The sequence below is a fragment of the Mobula hypostoma genome, chromosome 5 (assembly GCF_963921235.1).
Source record: "Mobula hypostoma chromosome 5, sMobHyp1.1, whole genome shotgun sequence".
In the NCBI taxonomy this organism is placed as follows: domain Eukaryota; kingdom Metazoa; phylum Chordata; class Chondrichthyes; order Myliobatiformes; family Myliobatidae; genus Mobula; species Mobula hypostoma.
Genome location: NC_086101.1, coordinates 163920733 through 163939552, shown reverse-complemented (window position 1 = coordinate 163939552; position 18820 = coordinate 163920733). Strand labels below are relative to the sequence as shown.

The window sequence follows — 18820 nt, the reverse complement described above, 5'->3', positions numbered from 1 at the left end:
CCATGACGACCAATTATACCTGTGTAACCTATACGTCTTTGGAACGTGGGAGGAAACCAGAGCACCTGGAGGAAACCCATGCAGTCACAGGGAAAACGTCCAAACTCCTTATGGACAGCTGCAGGAATTGAACCTGGGTCTCTGGCGCTGCAATGGCGTTACACCACCGTGCTGCTCTTCTTAAATAGTGTCTTTGGATCTTTAGGTTCTATTAGGAGGAGTTGATGGGGTCTCAGATAAAGATCTCATCCTGAAGAAAGGATTTGGTACGGTGCAGTGCTCATTCTACTCTCTCACCTAGATTAGAGTTGAACCCATTATTGTTTACCCCCAAAGCAAGAAGGATATCATTGATGCAAGACAGATTTCCAGGCTAGCACATCATGTAGCATTACTAAACTTTAGAAGCAAGGAATTAACAGCATTATGTAATAACTATGAAAGCATACAAAATACTCTTTATTCAAAGAGTCAAAAATGAAAGATATATACCAGCCTACCTTTGAGACAGACAACAATAGTCCCATAATGAATAGCACCAGATTTTTCCCAGGAACAATTTGCACTACGGAATTCCAAATATGTCATGTACTTGTTTTAAGAGTATGTTTATAGACCACATCACCAACTGCACTCTAACTCAGAAACAGCATGTTGAAAAATTATGCAAAACAGATGGTACTGAATTTTAAATTATGTCATTAATTAACATATGTGGAGCTAACTGAGGACAAAGGTAACTATAGGAAATAAAAGGTCAAACTGTGTAAGGAGTACTAGTTTAAAAAAACTCAGATACTTCATTTTGGTTGGAAGTTGTTGTAGCTATATAAAACATTGGTTAGGTGTCAGTTGAAGTACTGTGTACGGTTCTAGTCACTCCATTAGGAGGAGGTAGAGGCATGGGAGAAGGGTACAGAAAACATTTACCAAGATACTGCCTGGATTGGAAGATATGAGCTGTAAGGAGTGGTTGGACAAACTTGGATCAGAGTCTGCAGGGAGACCTGATAGAAGATGGTAAGATCTATGAGAGGCATAGATAGGATATATTGGCAGGATCTTCGACCCACTGCAAAAACATAAAGTACTAGAGGGCACGCATTTAAGGTGAAGGGTAAAGTTTAAAGCAGGCATGTGGGGCAAGATTGTTTTTCTGAACAGGGATGCCAGGAACAGACTACTAGTAGTAATAGTGGAAGGGGATAAAGTAGTAGTATTAAAGATGCAGGGAATGGAAGATATTGCTCGTGCACAGGCAGAAAGAAATATTGTTGATATTGGCATTAAGTTCACTAGTGACAAGATGGTCTGAAGCTCCTCTTCCTGAGTTGTCTGCGTTGTACTGTTCTACATTCCAACAACAGGCTATCTTTGGCAGAAAAGTGACATCATGGACAAATTGTTAAAGTTTTCGTTAAGTTTTTATTCAGAAGCATTTTTTTTTCAAGAACCAAATACATTAGACCTTGTTTGTGCAGCAACATCTCTTCCTTTTCCAAGACCTATTCTTTTTTTTTGTCTACGTGCTGCCTTGGCAACATGTAAAACGTCAGTTTTCATGCATACACTGGCAGTTCCCTCTATTGACCTCTCCATGGTCGATAATTTACCAGAAAATTTATCTGGTGCAACACTAGATGAAAAGCAATTTATTAAAATTGATTGAAAATTACAAAGACCATGTCTGCTGGAAATCTGAAATAAAAACAGAAAATGCTTGAAACAATTTACAATCTGGAAACATCTGCAGATGCTGACAGACTGCTAAGTGTTTACAATATTTCCTTCTCTTAGCTGAAGATTGGGGAGATACAGCATTGTCTTCAGTCCTTGTCGCAAAATCCATTACAAAGAGGCAGACTTTATCCATGTCTGTGGTACTTGTCTGACAGCCTTGCTCTCATTTCCATCCCCAAGATCAACTTTGGACCTCATGTCCAAACCATAAAAAGCATTCTTTCCTCCCCCCCCAACACCCCACCACCCCCACTCCTCTCCCTCACATCATCTACTACTGAAATCCTCAGCCATGCTTTTGTTACTGTTAGACTTGTTCATTCCATATTGAGTCACATACTGTAGCTCACCCCATTGTAAATTGCAAGTTATGACTAACTCTGCCACCCATTTCCCCTCCAGTCATTGCTCCTTTGCTCTTTCAATGATACTGGTTCCTGGTTAAAGAATATTTCAAGCTTAAAAATCTCCTCATTTTCGAATCTCTTTCTGGTACTGCCCTTTCCTGTCACTATGATTTTCTCTGGCATTATCTGTGCTCGTTCAGTTCTATTCAATTGGTATCTGTGCCTGAAGCTACAAAGGATCTAACTTCACAGATTTCCTCCATAATCATTTTCCTTTGTCTACCTTGTTAACAGGCCCTTTAATGTTGCATCAAATACAATGCCATATTAAACTAATTTTCTTCTGTCTGTACATGATCCATATCTCTCCATATTTATGTGTCTAATAGCCTCTTAAATGCCACTATCATATCTGCAGCCCGCAGCCTGTGTCAAGCACCTACCACTCTGCGTAAAATAACTTGCCCCGCACATTTCCTTTAAACCTCACCTGAAATACTTATTTCCTTGTTTTTGATGTTTCAACCCTGGGGAAAGGATTCAAAGCACACTTATTATCAAAGAATGTACCGATTGTCTGCCCCATCTATGTCTCTTAATTTTATAAACTTCTGTCAGATATTTATGCCCTCCCCCCACAATCTCTTGATGCTCCAAAAAAAACTCGCCTAGTTTGTCCAATCTTTCCTTATAGGTCATACCCTTTAATCCAGATAGCATCCTGGTAAACCTTTTCTGTATCCTTTCCAAAGCCTTCATATCATACCAATGGGGCAATCAGAATTGAATACAATGCTCCAAGTGCAGCCTACCCAAAGTTTTATACAGTACCTCAGATAGTGCGTAGGTAAGATGCACCTTAGAAACAACTACATGGTGAAACATTTGATCATGCACTAATTATGCCCTTTGTGATGCCTCATAATCAACAAGTACATCTCGTTTATCGGCATGTGTGGTACACACCTTCCACTGCAGCCCCACCAGAGTGCCACTCATCTGCTGAAATACTCCCTTCATCCTGACAGCTTAGGATATGGCAGCTTCACAGCATCTTCCCAACTCTGTTCTCTTTATTGCAATTAGGTAAGAGACTGAGGATCATTGGTTGTGACGATCAGGTATATTTTTTTTAGATCTAGTAGTAGGCTGGATTTTCAGACTGATTTTCCCTGCAGTACAGTCAGCCTAATTTTTCCAATTGACTTTCAGCTTATCTGGCTCCACACCATCATCACTTCTTAAGAACGAAACCCAAAATACGGTGGTAGATACAGAGTACAGTTAGACGAGGAAGGGATATGGTGCAATCTACCTTGCTCTTTGATTATAGCCCTGTATTTCATAAACATTGCTCTTGATCGTCTGGCAGTACCTCAATTACTGCCTTCTGTTCAGCAGTATTCCTTTAAATCAGTGAAGATCTAGTACCTGCTCTTTGAACTGCGATAAGTTTAATAGTTTGCTTTAAAAAATAAAATCAGATTAGTACTAGAAAAATTACTACAGTCATAGTGCATGGTATGTTTGTCAGACAATGTTGTGAATATTTTTATGTCAGAAGTGCGACTTGTGAATTCCAGACTGTACCACCTGACTAAAGCACATCACATGTTTCAGAGAAATCATGTGTTAGTCTAATCATGACAGCTTTGCTGCAGGCATCAGATGAATAAAATATTAAGAAAAGCTATCTTCTCATAATTATGATTCCTTTAACCCTTTCCCACTTTTTCCTCTTCATTAGCAAATCTTTAAAGAGCTGAAAAATAAAATACGGGCAGACTTAGATTTCAGGAAAGGTGGAAATAGTTGTACATGGTGAGAAAGGATCTCGTATTACCAGATTCAGCAAATGATTCCTAGAGGGTCCTCAGAGTGCTGATGGAGTCAATGCAGTTGTCTTGGGTATAGACAGCAGCAGCTAGAAAGGAACTACTGCTGCTTATAAACAGCATTCTACTCGGATGCTGATGAGAACTAAAAATATTTAATTTTCAGATGTGAAACCTTGCTTTCTTGCCTGCTGTCTATTAAGATCTTGGTTAAATTATGCAGCTACTCTACCACTTTAACTGCATATCCCAAAGTTTCCCTGCTTCTTGAAAATGTACCATTTTTAACCTCAAGTAAGTACCCCACCCACTGAGTGAAGAGCAAGTGAATCAATTCTCCTACTTAACAAAGACATTAGTGTTCTAGACTGCATCAATAGGAAATTTAAATATTAGAGTTCCCACGTTCTAGATCTGCTCAGAGATCTAAATTATAGTCAATGGTGTTACCATGGAAATAGAGATGTACATCCAGATAGGCACTTGCTAATTAGCAGAAGTTGAAGACAATTTTTGAAATAAAATGCTCTCATTTCCTGAATATTAGGGTGGTGAGCATTCAGAAGGTGAACTCAAACACCCGAACAGTGATAAAATGAATAATGGATAACATGAATGCCAGGGAGGGAATGAGTGTAAATCCTGCAAACACTCATAGGAAAGGGATCCAAAAAAAGTCCTTACACTGTTGCCAGAGAAAGGTCACTCTTGGCCTTTCCAATACTAGGCTTATACTTGTTGGAATTTAGAAGATTGAGGGGGGATCTTATTGAAACGTATAAAATCCTAAAGGGATTGGACAGGCTAGATGCAGGAAGATTGTTTCCAATGTTGGGGAAGTCCAGAACGAGGGGTCACTGTTTGAGGATAAAGGGGAAGCCTTTTAGGACTGAGATGAGGAAAAACTTCTTCACACAGAGAGTGGTGAATTTGTGGAATTCTGTGCCACAGGAAACAGTTGAGGCCGGTTCATTGGCTCTACTTAAGAGGGAGTTAGATATGGCCCTTGCGGCTAAAGGGATCAGGAGGTATGGAGGGAAGGCTGGTACAGGGTTCTGAGTTGGATGATCAGCCATGATCATACTGAATGGCGGTGCAGGCTCGAAGGGCCGAATGGCCTACTCCTGCACCTATTTTCTATGTTTCTACGTTTCAACAGTCCCTGCCCAGCTACCTATCTTGGCTACAAATCCATCAAATCCGTCATCCAAATCATTGATACATAATGTGAAAAAAAGCAGTCCCAACACTGACTCCTGCAGAACAACACTAGTCACTTGCAGCCAACCAGAAAAGGCCACTTTTCTTCCCGCTCTTTGTGGTAGTTGCAAGATTCCAAGATACCTTGATCAATGCCTTCATTTCAGTCCAAGTACAACACAGCCATCAAAGGTTGTGGGGAAAAGGTAGAAGAATGGGGTTGAGGGGGATAGTAAATCAACCATGGCATGGGGGAATGATAGAGCAGACTTGATGGGTGGAATGGCCTAATTCTGCTCCTATATTTTATGATCAAACGTTGCATTGAAGGCATGCAGCTGTTCCACGTGACCACCATTTTTTGTTCATTCAGTTTCAGTGCCAGGAAATCTGTTCTCTGTTCTCAGTGGCCTATGTCATCAAGAAACACAGGATAACCTTGTTAAAAAAAAACAGAAGAACAAACACCTGGATGAAAACATAATCAGTACAAGTTCAGTTAGTTTCTTCAAAGAAACTCATCAGACAAAGTCAGCAGAAAACATAAACCTATAAAAATAAACCACAGCTGTTTCTGATGCTTCCCAGCAAATAGTATGCATTGCAGGTCCTATAACACTCACCATCCTATCCATCTGAGTAATGCTGACTGAACATGAGAATAAGTTAACCAAACATCCTGAAGTGTTAATTCATTGCTCCAACAGCTAGGAAACTGTATTTCAGCTGGGATATTGTATACTCCATAGTATCCAGGGTAACTTCAAGAGGTGCTGCCTCAAAAAGGTGGCCCTCATCACCCAGAAGATGTCCTCTTCTCATTGTTCCCATCAGGAAGGAGGTACTGAAGTCTGAAGACATACCCACTCAGCGAATCAGGAACAGCTTCTTCTCCTCAGCCATCAGGTTTCTGAATGGACATTCAACCCATGAACATCTCCTTATATGAAACAGAATTCTGATTCACACTGTTCACCATGATGCCCACTTTATCCCTCATTTTGATGCTGTGCTCTCTCTGGCAAGATCAACAGTTATTGCCCACTCACATTTGCACTGAGACAGGTGGCTTCGAGTTTTCAAGCCCACAGTCTTGATGGAATAGGAGTCACAACTGTTGTTGGCATAGTTCATCCTCTCAAGGATATTAAGTAACTAGATACGGTTTTAAAAACAATCCAATTGTATTATGTTTATCATTAGCTTTGATTATTTTAAATACCATATTAATCAAATTTAAATTCTACAACCTTCACGGTGGGATTTGTAGTCATATCTCTGAAACTGGAATTCCCAGCCTCTGAAATACTAGTCCAATAGTTTAACTACTGCACCATCATGCACGACTTATCTGCTGGGTCCCTGTGATGCCCTCTCCTAATCTCTCTGCTGAACTGCAGTAAACTTTGAAGAGATTGGCTCATCCACAATCTCAGTCAGAAACTCTCCATTAACATCATTTATTGATTCAGCAAATTTTTCCATTGTGCCTCTGAGTAAGATTCTAGATTAAATCCTACTCCGCAGAAAGCCTAAAGCCCACACTAATTTGGCTCAGATGCTATCTTTCTAATGGGAGAACAAACTGCCTTCTCACTTTAATGACAAAAAAGTAGATTCACAATGGCCATCTTTCCTCTTCACTCTTAGCTTTGAACCGAAACAGTGACATCTCCTTCCTCCAGCACCACACCCACGACAGATGTTGCTGGACCCAGAGCTCCTCCAACATGTTGTTGATTTTAAAAAGCACGCTATAAAAAGACAGAGACAGGAAGGGATGTCAGATCCCCAGTTTCTCTCTCCTTAATTCAATATTAGTTAAAGAAGTAATCATCATGTTATTTCCAAATGGGCTAACATGCTTACTGTATTAAACAAAAACATCAAGAGTACTGCATCAACTGTAAGGGAATGTACTCGTAAGGGATCAGTTCCTCCCCACACCTTGCTTGGTGCATTGGGCAAAAACTTTGCCATTTCTTTAGCACTTGTCTGTTTTACGAGGCTGAGTTGCTAGCTGAACACTGAAACCAGCACAGATGGAAAACGTGTAAGGAGCCAGCCGGATTTGAACCTGGGACCTCTTATTCCAAAGTCCAGAGGAAAATACCACTACACCGCTGGCACAGACAGTAAGGCATAAGGAAGATGCTGAATAAATTCAAGTCTTTGGACTTCATTAAACTAGTATGAGGTATATGCCCTCAAGCCTATATGGGATGATCAGGAAACTCCTGGAAAATTCCTTTCCTAAAAACTTTATCCATAATTTTCCATTTTACATGAGCAAAATGTGTATAAAATATTTTTTTTACCCCACTTCAATAATGTTTGCAATAATTTCTAGATCATGCTCATTGAACCAGGCACATCACACATCTTCTCCACTACTGGCAGTCAGTGAGGCTTCTGGGACAGCCTACAGCCTTCAACAGAGAAACCAGAAGCTCACTGCAGAAGATTAGAAATGAGACATCAATTAAAGGGTCTACAGGGCAACATTCACAGCTTGCACATACAGTACATCTCCCAGCCTCAATGTTCAAGGCTCAGAATAATGAAAAAAGGCATAATTACTCATCGCTTCACTGTTCAAGGCCTTTTTCGTACAAATCACATCCAAATGGGGACACCTCTTTTTATTAGGGAGAGAGAGAGCCTGTGGTATGTCGAATTACTGGGTGAATGAAAGTAGTCTTTGGGGTACTGCAAGTCTGTGTCTATATTGATGCTCTGCCGCACATCTGAGTGCTCGGTGGAGGGTGCGGATGCTTCTTTTGCTGGTTGGGGGGGGCGTCATTGCCTTTCTGCTGCTTGTGCTTGGGAGGGGGGAGTGGGGGCGGGGAGCTTTGGGGTTCTAATGTTTAACTGTCATTCATTCTTTGGGGCACTCTGCTGTTTTCATGGATGTTTGTGAAGACAAAGAATTTCAGGATGTATATTGTATGCATTTATCTGACATTAAATGTACCTACTGAAGTTACAAGTTGTGACCTTTGCCTCCTTGATAGGGTTGCAGCTTTTGGTGGCATGGAACCAATCCGACACAGGACTTGATTAGGGAAAGTCATCACACCGAGGATGCTCCGACAGACAGGAGATTGCCAATAGACAATAGGTGCAGGAGTAGGCCATTAGGCCCTTCGAGCCAGCACCGCCATTCACTGTGATCATCCACAATCAGTATCCAGTTCCTGCCTTATCCCCATAACCTTTGATTCCACTATCTTTAAGAGCTCTATCCATCTCTTTCTTGAAAGCATCCAGAGACTTGGCCTCCACTGCCTTCTGGGGCAGAGCATTCCACATATCCACCACTCTCTGGGTGAAAAAGTCTTTCCTCAACTCCGTTCTAAATGGTCTACCCCTTATTCTTAAACAGTGGCCTCTGGGTTCTGGACTCACCCATCAGCGGGAACATGCTTCCTGCCTCCAGGGTGTCCAATCCCTTAATAACCTTATATGTTTCAATCAGATCCCCTCTCATCCTTCTAAATTCCAGTGTATACAAGCCCAGTCACTCCAATCTCTCAACACATGACAGTCCCGCCATCCCGGGAATTAACCTTGTGAACCTATGCTGCACTCCCTCAATAGCAAGATTGTCCCTCTTCAAATTTGGAGACCAAAACTGCACACAATACTCCAGGTGTGGTCTCACCAGGGCCCTGTACAGTTGCAGAAGGACCTCTTTGCTCCTATACTCAATTCCCCTTGTTATGAAGGCCAGCATGCCATTAGCTTTCTTCACTGCTTGCTGTACCTGCATGCTTGCTTTCAGTGACTGATGTAGAAGAACACCTAGATCTCATTGTACTTCCCCTTTTCCTAACTTGACTCCATTTAGATAATAATCTGCCTTCCTGTTCTTACCACCAAAGTGGATAACCTCACATTTATCTACATTAAACTGCATCTGCCATGCATCTGCCCACTCACCCAGCCTGTCCAAGTCACCCTGCATTCTCATGACATCTTCCTCACATTTCACACAGCCACCCAGCTTTGTGTCATCTGCAAATTTGCTAATATTACTTTTAATCCCTTCATCTAAATCATTAATGTATATTGTAAACAGCTGTGTTCCCAGCACTGAACCCTGCGGTACCCCACTGGTCACCGCCTGCCATTCCAAAAGGGAACCGTTAATCACTACTCTTTGTTTCCTCTTAGCCAGCCAATTTTCAATCCATGTCAGTACTCTGCCCCCAATACCATGTGCCCTAATTTTGCCCACTAATCTCCTATGTGGGACTTTATCAAAGGCTTTCTGAAAGTCCAGGTACACAACATCTACTGGCTCTCCCTTGTCCATTTTCATAGTTACATCCTCAAAAAATTCCAGAAGATTGGTCAAGCATGATCTCCTCTTCATAAATCCATGCTGACTCAGACCTATCCTGTTACTGCTATCCAATGTGTCGTAATTTCATCTTTTATAATTGACTCCAGCATCTTTCCCACACTGACGTCAGGCTAACCGGTCTATAATTTCCTGATTTCTCTTTCCCTCCTTTCTTGAAAAGTGAGACAACATTAGCCACCCTCCAATCCACAGGAACTGATCCTGAGCCTATAGAACATTGGAAAATGATTACCAATGCATCCACGATTTCTAAAGCCACCTCCTTAAGTACCCTGGGATGCAGACCATCAGGTCCCGGGGACTTATCAGCCTTCAGACTCAACAGTCTATCCAACACCATTTCCTGCCTAATATAAATTTCCTTCAGTTCATCCATTACCCTAGGTCCTTTGGCCACTATTATATCTGGGAGATTGTTTGTGTTTTCCCCAGTGAAGACAGATCCAAAGTACCTGTTCAACTCGTCTGCTATTTCCTTGTTCCCCATAATAAACTCACCCGTTTCTGTCTTCGAGGGCCCAATTTTGGTCTTAACTATTTTTTTCCTTTTCATAGCTTTTACTATCCTCCTTTATATTCTTGGCTAGTTTACCTTCGTACCTCATCTTTTCTCCGCGTATTGCCTTTTTAGTTATCTTCTGTTGCTCTTTAAAAGTTTCCCAATCCTCCAGCTTCCCACTCATCTTTGCTATGTGATACTTCTTCTCTTTTATTTTTATACTGTCCATTACTTCCCTTGTCAGCCACAGCCTCCCCTTACTCGCCTTAGGAGCTTTCTTCCTCTTTGGAACGAACTGATCCTGCACCTTCCGCATTATTCCCAGAAATATTGCCATTGTTGTTCCACTGTCATCCCTGCTAGGCTTTTGTTCCATTGAACTTTGGCCAGCTCCTCCCTCATAGCTCCATAGTTCCCTTTGTTCAACTGTAATACTGACACTTCTGATTTTCCCTTCTCCCTCTCAATTTGTAGATTAAAACTTATCATATTATGGTCACAACCTCCTAATGGCTCCTTTACCTCAAGGTCCCTGATCAAATCCGGTTCATTGCACAACTCTAAATCTAGAATTGCCTTCTCTCTGGTAGGCTCCAGTACAAGCTGTTCTAAGAATCCATCTCGGAGGCACTCCACAAACTCCCTTTCTTGGGGTCCAGTACCAACCTGATTCTTCCAGTCTACCTGCATGTTGAAATCCCCCATAACAACTGTAGCATTACCTTTGCTACATGCCAATTTTAACTCTTGATTCAACTTACACCCTACATCCAGACTACTGTTTGTGGGCCTGTAGATAACTCCCATTAGGGTCTTTCTACCCTTAGAATTTCTCAGTTCTATCCATACTGACTCAGTCCTATCCATACTGACTCTGCATATTGCCGTGCTCCTTCTCAGCTCCATTGCAACTTGGCAGGTAGTTGTTCTGTGGCTGGCGTAGAAGCTGTTCCTTTAAGGACAGATGCTCCCTTCCGAGTGAAAGCAGCACCAGTTACATAAGAAATGCAAGCTTTTCAAGCAGCTCCCATAGGAAACCATACATCCCAATTTAGCTCGAGATTCCCTACAGATTGTCACAGCTATTCCTGTCCTATTTCACAATTTTTTTCAAGATTGGGCCTTCGTGCTATAAATAACACATACTTAGCACAACAGAAGATAGTGAAATCCAACTTCTAGTCTCCAATATCCTTTACACTTTGAAGGATCTTCCTAAACATACTAAACTTCTCGAGGTAGGGTCAACCACCCGAGCCACTGGGTTCTCTGCAACTCGGGGGACAGAGCAGGGGGTTGATCAGTTCCAATTTCCACTTTGCTTGGGGCTTGAGTTCAAGTTTCCTCAACGTCTTGACAACAGTAAAATACTCAGCATTTTTCAGTTGCATTTTCCAGATGTAGGAGATTGAACAAATTCATCCTTACTCCCCAAAGGGCAAAATATCAGCCAAATTTAAAAAATAATCAAAGGAAACTACATTATCCAACAGAATGGAATAACCTCCTACTACATATACATCTGTAAGTATGAAAAGTCACTTTTGTTACTGCAGACCATTTGTCAGTTTAAAAACTGGGAGTTGAAACCATTAATACAAGAAAGAAAACATCATTTTGTGTGTGCCTAAGGAACATATAGAACTAAATGCAATGAACATGGCATGTTACCTTTACACTGGTGTGGCTGGTTTGAGTCTCAGCTTCAATGCAGTTGCTGTTCTCTTTCTTCTCTCGACGTGAAGAGGTACGTGTTGCACGACTCTGGTATGCCAACACTGAGGGCAACGATTCGGCAGCATCCGTCTTGATGAAGAAGCCATGGACTGTTGCTGTGCCTTGGGAGATGGTAGTGGTCTGATGTGGAGAGTTTGAGTCATCTGAGTCTCTGCAGTAAATCACTCCGCTTTGAGAGACATGGATACTAGGAGCACAGCCCATTGCTCCAGCTTAGCTCCAGCTGTTGGCTGGACACTCTCTCTCTCTCTCTTATTGCCACACTTCTTCCAGTTAATCCACCTCTCTTTGTTACTGATACATCGTTTGTTCTGATTGTTATCTTGTCCGTATTCTAGATTTTCCCTTTAATTTGCCCCTGACTAGTTTTTCCCTTAAAATCTATTGCCTTCCTCTCCACTTCGTTTCCCTGCCTCACTCTGTCACTTATTCTCTCTTGTATCTTCTGTTAACAAATAACACGTATACATAATTAAAATTCTGTGTAGCCTTAAAGGCTCGTCCATGCACCTTTAATCGATCACCAAAGTGGTTTGCAGCATTATCATCCAGAAAATTAATTTACCATCGTTCGGTAGCCACGAACCTCTGAATCACACTCACATTGATCTTCTGCTTTTCTCCTCAGCAGAGATGACTGCGATAATAATCCACAAGAGGGAGAAAACGTCTCTTGCAGATCCCTATGATTCATGTGAAGAATCATCTGCTCTCCTTATTTCACCATGATGCTTCCATCAGAAGCTGCAATTGTAATTCATTCATTTGCCTATTTGTGACGTCAGTGTAGTCCTTGACCTCTGACCTTGTCTCAGAGGCCATCCCAATTTTCTGTTAGCAACATCTAGGTGCTCTGCCTTGGTTATCTGCCACTATTAAAAGAGGTCTGGCTCAGGCAAGCTTTTCAATTGCTCTGTCACACTGTGGCGTTCCTTACTGCTCGTCAGATTCCAAGTAACATGCTGACACGGCTCTTGTACAAATCCAGAAAAAGAGATAATTACAGCTGGATAGATTGTTACCATTTATGCTGAATACCAACTCTTATTTAAAACAAGTATTTCACTAAAATAGCAGCCAATAGCAAGCAGCTAATTGTATTAAGATTAACTCTAACATTCATCCAAATACTGTGAAATACATCCTTGTTTAAATTATCTTAATCATGTCAAAAAAGCTGAATGAATAATGCCCTGAAATCCTGCTTCAGAATTAGATCAATTTAGAAATGAATGATTTGAGAGCTACTGAATAACATTAACGCAGACACACTGGTCATGTTGTTATCCAGACAAGAAGAAGCTGTCATAGAGCACCGGAAGAGGAGGGGCACTTACAGTCTGAAAGGACAAACTTAAAGGGAAACTGCCTCATGTTGTTATCAATACACAAATGCAACATCACACGGAAATAGTGTGTCATTGAATGATAATAAATGTGCATATTTTAACATATTGAGAATCAGAAGCAGGTTTAATATCACTGGCATTTGTTGTGAAATGTGTTGACTCTGCAACAGCAGTACAATGAAATGCATAATAAAACAATTGAATTACAGCAAATATAAATATATATTGTTAGTGCAAAAATAGAAATTAAAAATTAGTGCGGTAGTAATCACTTATGCATAATTATAATCAATTATGCAAATTATAAATCAAATAAAAATTCTACAATTAACTAAATTAAAGATGTACCTATAAACAATATTGACAAATCTCCTCTTGTTTTTCCTCAGGTGTCTGACTTAAATCAAATCCTATTCATCATATTAGTCATTAAATCGAGCCACACAAATCAAAATAAATAGGGTGTTCAGGGGCAACAGCTGTTTGTGCAGAGCCTGAGGTGCTACATCAGGGGTTTGAATCATCATGGCTGGCTGCTGGCTAATTCGATGGGTAAAAGCCCTTTAAGATTGGGAAGGAATTGCTGAAAGAGGGTTAGGTGATGATTTGAAATTTATGGTTCCTGGTATAGAGCCGAAGAGGAATATTCACCCCGTTTTCAATGAATGTGTGAAATGTCACCTGTCACAGACACACCCAAATCCAAAGACTAGAAAGCAACACCAAAGGATTAGACCAAAGTCTGCATATCCTCATCTGCTATTCACAACCATTTTGCCCACTGGTATATAATCAAGTTAAACTGTATAGTGGAAAAGCACAGGAAAGGCCATAAGAGATAGGAGCAGAAATAGGCCATTTGGCCCATCTAGTTTACCCTGCTCCTTCATCGTGACTGGTTTTTTTATCCTCATCAACCCCATTCCCCTGCCTTCTCCTTGTAAGCTCTGACACCCTTACTAATTAAGATTCTATCAAACTCAACTTTAAACTTCTCCAATGGCTTAGCTTCTCCACAGCCGTCTGTGGCAATGAATTCCACAGATTCACCATGCTCTGGCTAAAGAAATTCCTCCTCATCTCTGTTCTAAAGGGGCATCTTTCTATTCTGAGGCCGTGCCCTCTGGTTCTAGACTTTTCCACTATTGGAAACATTCTCACAACTAACACTATCTTGGCCGTTCAATGTTTGGCTGATTTCAATGAGATTATGCCCCCCCCCCACCCAATTCTAAATTCCAGCAAGTACAGGCCCAGGGGTATCAAATGTTCCTCATATATTATAAAATAGGTGATGGTGAATCAAATGGGAACTTTGTCCCCATGCAGTCATTGGCTTTAGTGTTATTTGTTGTCTGGCATGTTTGGTAGATAACACTTCATTGTTAATGAGCTGAAGGACACATGGAGGATTTCTTCTTTTCCCATGAAAAGCGATCAGGGTTCAAAATTTCCATCAGTATGCCTGTCACCTTAACAACTTAATCTACTAGTGTAGTTAACAAGCATTGATTTGAGCCATCAAATATGCCGCTACATGGAAAATGGTGGTTGTAAGGAGGGCAAATGCAGTCAGGTTTTCAAAAATCAGTTCTGTCTTTTTAGCTCCCTGGTTTAATTTAATTTAATCAAATTTCTTCTCGATTCTGTTGAGTTCCCCATCAAATATTAATATCATAGACAAATTGTCAGAATTGCATGGGGGCCTGCCACTCTAATTGCCTGTATCCATTATATGCATTAGGCCTACTAGGTTGAAAATCAGGTCTCAGAACCTATCATTATGCACATAGTGAGGAACCATAACTTACCTCAAAATGTATGGGAGCAGTATTGCTTTAAGTCAGGGGTTCCCAACCTGGGATCCACTGACACTTGCTTAATGGTAGGGATAAATGGCATTTAAAAAGTTGGGAATCCCTGCTTTAAGCTACGGCGCGCATGCAGACTTCAATCCCCGTGGAATAATTGTTTTACCATAAAGGCGCTGAATGTCAGTGGTGGCTCCCCGTTTCTTTTGAAACACAGAAAGGCACGGAAAGGTTTGCTCTCGCAAAACTTCATGTTGTTCCTTAATCAGATAACAGCAACACTCTCAATCAAGATGAAATACTCAAGTTTCTGGAAAACCTTGTACAACAGTACTTGTTACAGAAGAAGTTTATAATGATGAGGTTTCAGGGTACTTGGGGGCACACGATAAAGGGCAAAGTATGGTTTCTTTAAGGGAAATGTCGCCTGAAAAATCTGTTGGAATTCTTTGAGGAAATAACAAGCAGGATAGATATAGGAGAGTCAGTGATGTTGTTTACTTGAATTTTCAGAAAGCCGCATATGAAGCTGCTTAGCTGGAGCCCGTGGTATTTCAGGAAAGGCACTGGCATGGATAGAAGTTTGATTGACTGGCCAGAGGCAAACAGTGGGTTTAAAAGGGGCCTATTGGGCTTGGTTGCCAGTGACTAGTGGTGTTCTGCAGGGGTCAGTATTGGGGCCACTTCTCTTCACATTATATGTCAAGTATTTGGACGATGGAATTGATGGCTTTGTGGCCAAGTTTGCACACAATACAAAGACAGGTGGAGAGGCAGGTAGTGTTGAGTCTGCAGAAGGACTTAGATTGAGGGAATGGGCAAAGAAGTGGCAGATAGGACACTTTACTAGAAGGAATAAAGGCACAGACTATTTTCTAAATGGGGCAAAAATGCAAAAATCTGAGGTGCACAGGGATTTGGTAGTCCTTATGCAGGGATTCCCCGAAGGTTAACTTTCAGGTTGATTCAGTGGTAAGGAAGGCAAATGCATTGTTAGCATTCATTTCGAGAAGACTAGAATATAAGAGCAAGGATGTCATGCTGAGGCTTTGTAGGGCATTAGTTCAAAGTTCATAGTTTCAAGTCAACTTATTATCACCATAAATAACCCTGAGATTTATTTTCTTGTGAGCAATCACAGTAAGTAAACAAAACACTATAGAATCAAAGAAAGACCAGCCCAACAGGACGGACAACCACAAGAAAAGAAAAAGAAATAATAACAATAAATAAGCAATAAAAATCAAGAACCCAAGATAAAGAGCCCTTGAAAGTGAGTCCCTAGATTGTGGGAACAGTGAAGTTATCATAAGAACATAAGATATAGGAACAAAATTAGGCTATCTGAACCATCGGGTCTGCTCCACCATTTCATCATGGCTGATCCAATTTTCCTCAGTCCCAATCTCCTGTCTTCTCCCTGTATCTCTTCATGCTTTGACCAATCAAGAATCTACCAACCTCTGCCTTAAGTATACATAAAGACTTGGCCGCCACAGCTGCCTGTGGCAAACAATTCCACAGATTCACTACTCTCAGGCTAAAGAAATTCCTCATCTCCATTCTAATAGGACACTCCTCTATTCTGAGGCTGTGTCCTCTGGTCTTAGACTCTCCTACTATAGAAAACGTTCTCTCTACATCCATTCTATCAAGGCCTTTTGATAGGTTTCAGTGAGGTCACTCCTTCACTCACCTGAATTCTAGTGAATACAGACCCAGAGACATCAAATATTCTTCATAGGATAAGCCATTCAATCCTGGAATCATTTTCATGAACCTCCTCTGAACCCTCTCCAATGTCAGCACATCCTTTCTAAGATAAGGGGGCTAAAACTGCTCACAATACTCCAAGTGAGGCTTCTCCAGTGCTTTATTAGGTCTCAACATTACATCCTTGCTTTTATATTCTAGTCCTCTTGAAATATATGCTAACATCGCATTTGTCTTCCTCACCACAGACTCAGCCTGCAAATTAACCTTTCAGGAATCCTGCACAAGGACTCTCAAGTCCCTTTGCGCCTGTTTTCTGTATTTTCTCTCCATTTAGAAAATAATTTAGCCTTTCATTTCTTTTACCAAAGTGCATGACCATACACTTCCTGAAACTACTCTATCTGCCATTTCTTTGCCCATTCTCCTAATCTGTCCAAGTCCTTCTATAGCCTACTTCCTCAAAACTACCTGTTCCTCCACCTATCTTTGGGGGAGTCTAGTATGAGAGGGCATGACTTCAGGATTGAAGGACGCCCTTTCAGAACAGAAATGCGAAGAAATTTTTTTAGTCAGAGGGTGGTGAATCTATGGAATTTGTTGCCACGAGCAGCAGTGGAGGCCAAGTCATTGGGCGTATTTAAGGCAGAGATTGATAGGTATCTGAGTAGCCAGGGCATCAAAGGTTATGGTGAGAAGGCGGGGCAGTGGGACTAAATAGGATAAAATGGATCAGCTCATGATAAAATGGCGGAGCAGACTCGATGGGCCGAATGGCCTACTTCTGTTCCTTTGTCTTTGTCTTATGGTCTATCTTCATAGTGTCTGCAAACTATGCAACAAAGCCATCAATTCCGTCATCCAAACCGTTGACATGTAATATAATGGAATCAAGACATGTAATATAATGGAATTGAGTCCCATTACTTCGATATTTCATTGCTTGAATACATTGCTTGGTTTCCACAGGAACTTCTCTTGAAGGGGAAGGAATGAGCAAAAATAATTGGCTGCAACACACGACCTCTGTAGAACACAACTAGCCACCGGCAGCCAATCAGAAAAGGTTCCCATTATTCCCACTCTTTGCCTCCTGCCAATCAGCTACTGCTTTATCCATGCTAGATTATTTCCTGCAATATTATGGGCTCTAGTTCATAAGCCTGATGGTTAAGGGATGAGGGGTCAGACTGCACTTAAGGGTATTGAGAGCAGTTTTGGTCCTTGTATCCAAGAAAATATGGGCTGGTATTGGAGAGGATTCAGAAGAGGATCACAAGAATGATTGAGAATATAGGGGTTAATGCACCAGGAGTGTTTGATGGCTCTGAGCCTGTACTCACTAGAGATTAGAAGAATGAGGGGAGGATCTCATTGAAGCCTATCGAATATTGAAAGGCCTGGAGTGAGTGGACATGCAGAGTACGCTTCCTTTAGTGGGCAAGTTTAGGAGCAGAGGGCACAGCCTCAGAACAGAGGGACATCCATTTAGAATAGAGACGAAGAGGAATTTCTTTTGTGAGTTTAGAGGTTCCCAATCTTATTTATGCCATTAACCAAAGAGTCCCTGGACCCAGGTTGTGAATGTCTGAGCTGGACAGTGATGATTTGATGGAATTCATTACCACAGATATTGAGTATATTTAAAGTGGAGGATGAAAGGTTCTTAATTAGTTGGGGCATCAATTATTACAGGGAGAAGGCTGAAGATTGGGGTTGAGAGGGATAATAAATCAGCGAGGATGGAATGGCTGAGAAGACTCAATGGGTTGAATGGCCTAATTCTGCTCCTGCACCTGATGGTCTTGTGGTCCAAGAACAACTAGACTGTCGTTAATGTCCTTATTAGTCAGGAAAATACTTGCATCAGTACAGCAAGGCATTATGTCCTCATGACATCAAAAATGCCCCGTGGTCAATGAATTATTTTTACACTGCAGTCATTGCTGTTACATCAACAAATGCATTACCATGGAGAGTTTACGAATAGAGACTCAAACACATTTGGTAATGTAAGCATTTTCCATATTGAGCATGGACGCATTCTTAAACATAGTAAATGATTCACCATGGTGATGACTCTGTTACAAAACACTCATCAGTATTCCCTCAATTAAATATTCAATTATCCCTGCTCATTCCTTCCCCTTCAAGAGAAGTTCCTGTGGAAACCAAGCAATGAAATATCAAAGTAATGGGACTTGATTCCAAAGCTGAGCA

The 18820-nt window shown here is 41.2% G+C and overlaps 1 protein-coding gene across 5 annotated transcripts in view; it reads right to left on the bottom strand.

The window, feature by feature from the left end:
* Positions 1-18820, bottom strand: part of pde8b (phosphodiesterase 8B) — a 341898-nt gene that overhangs the window by 189007 nt on the left and 134071 nt on the right. Inside the window, exon 2 of one of the 5 annotated variants that reach the window (XM_063049292.1) lies at positions 11662-12700. The exons of 3 other annotated variants lie outside the window; for them this stretch is intronic. In XM_063049292.1, coding sequence (XP_062905362.1) covers positions 11662-11931 — 270 coding nt within the window. In that variant the 5' untranslated portion in view covers positions 11932-12700. Of the gene's footprint in view, positions 1-11661; positions 12701-18820 lie in introns of those variants that run through there. One more of the 5 variants, XM_063049296.1, reaches the window with a different exon arrangement.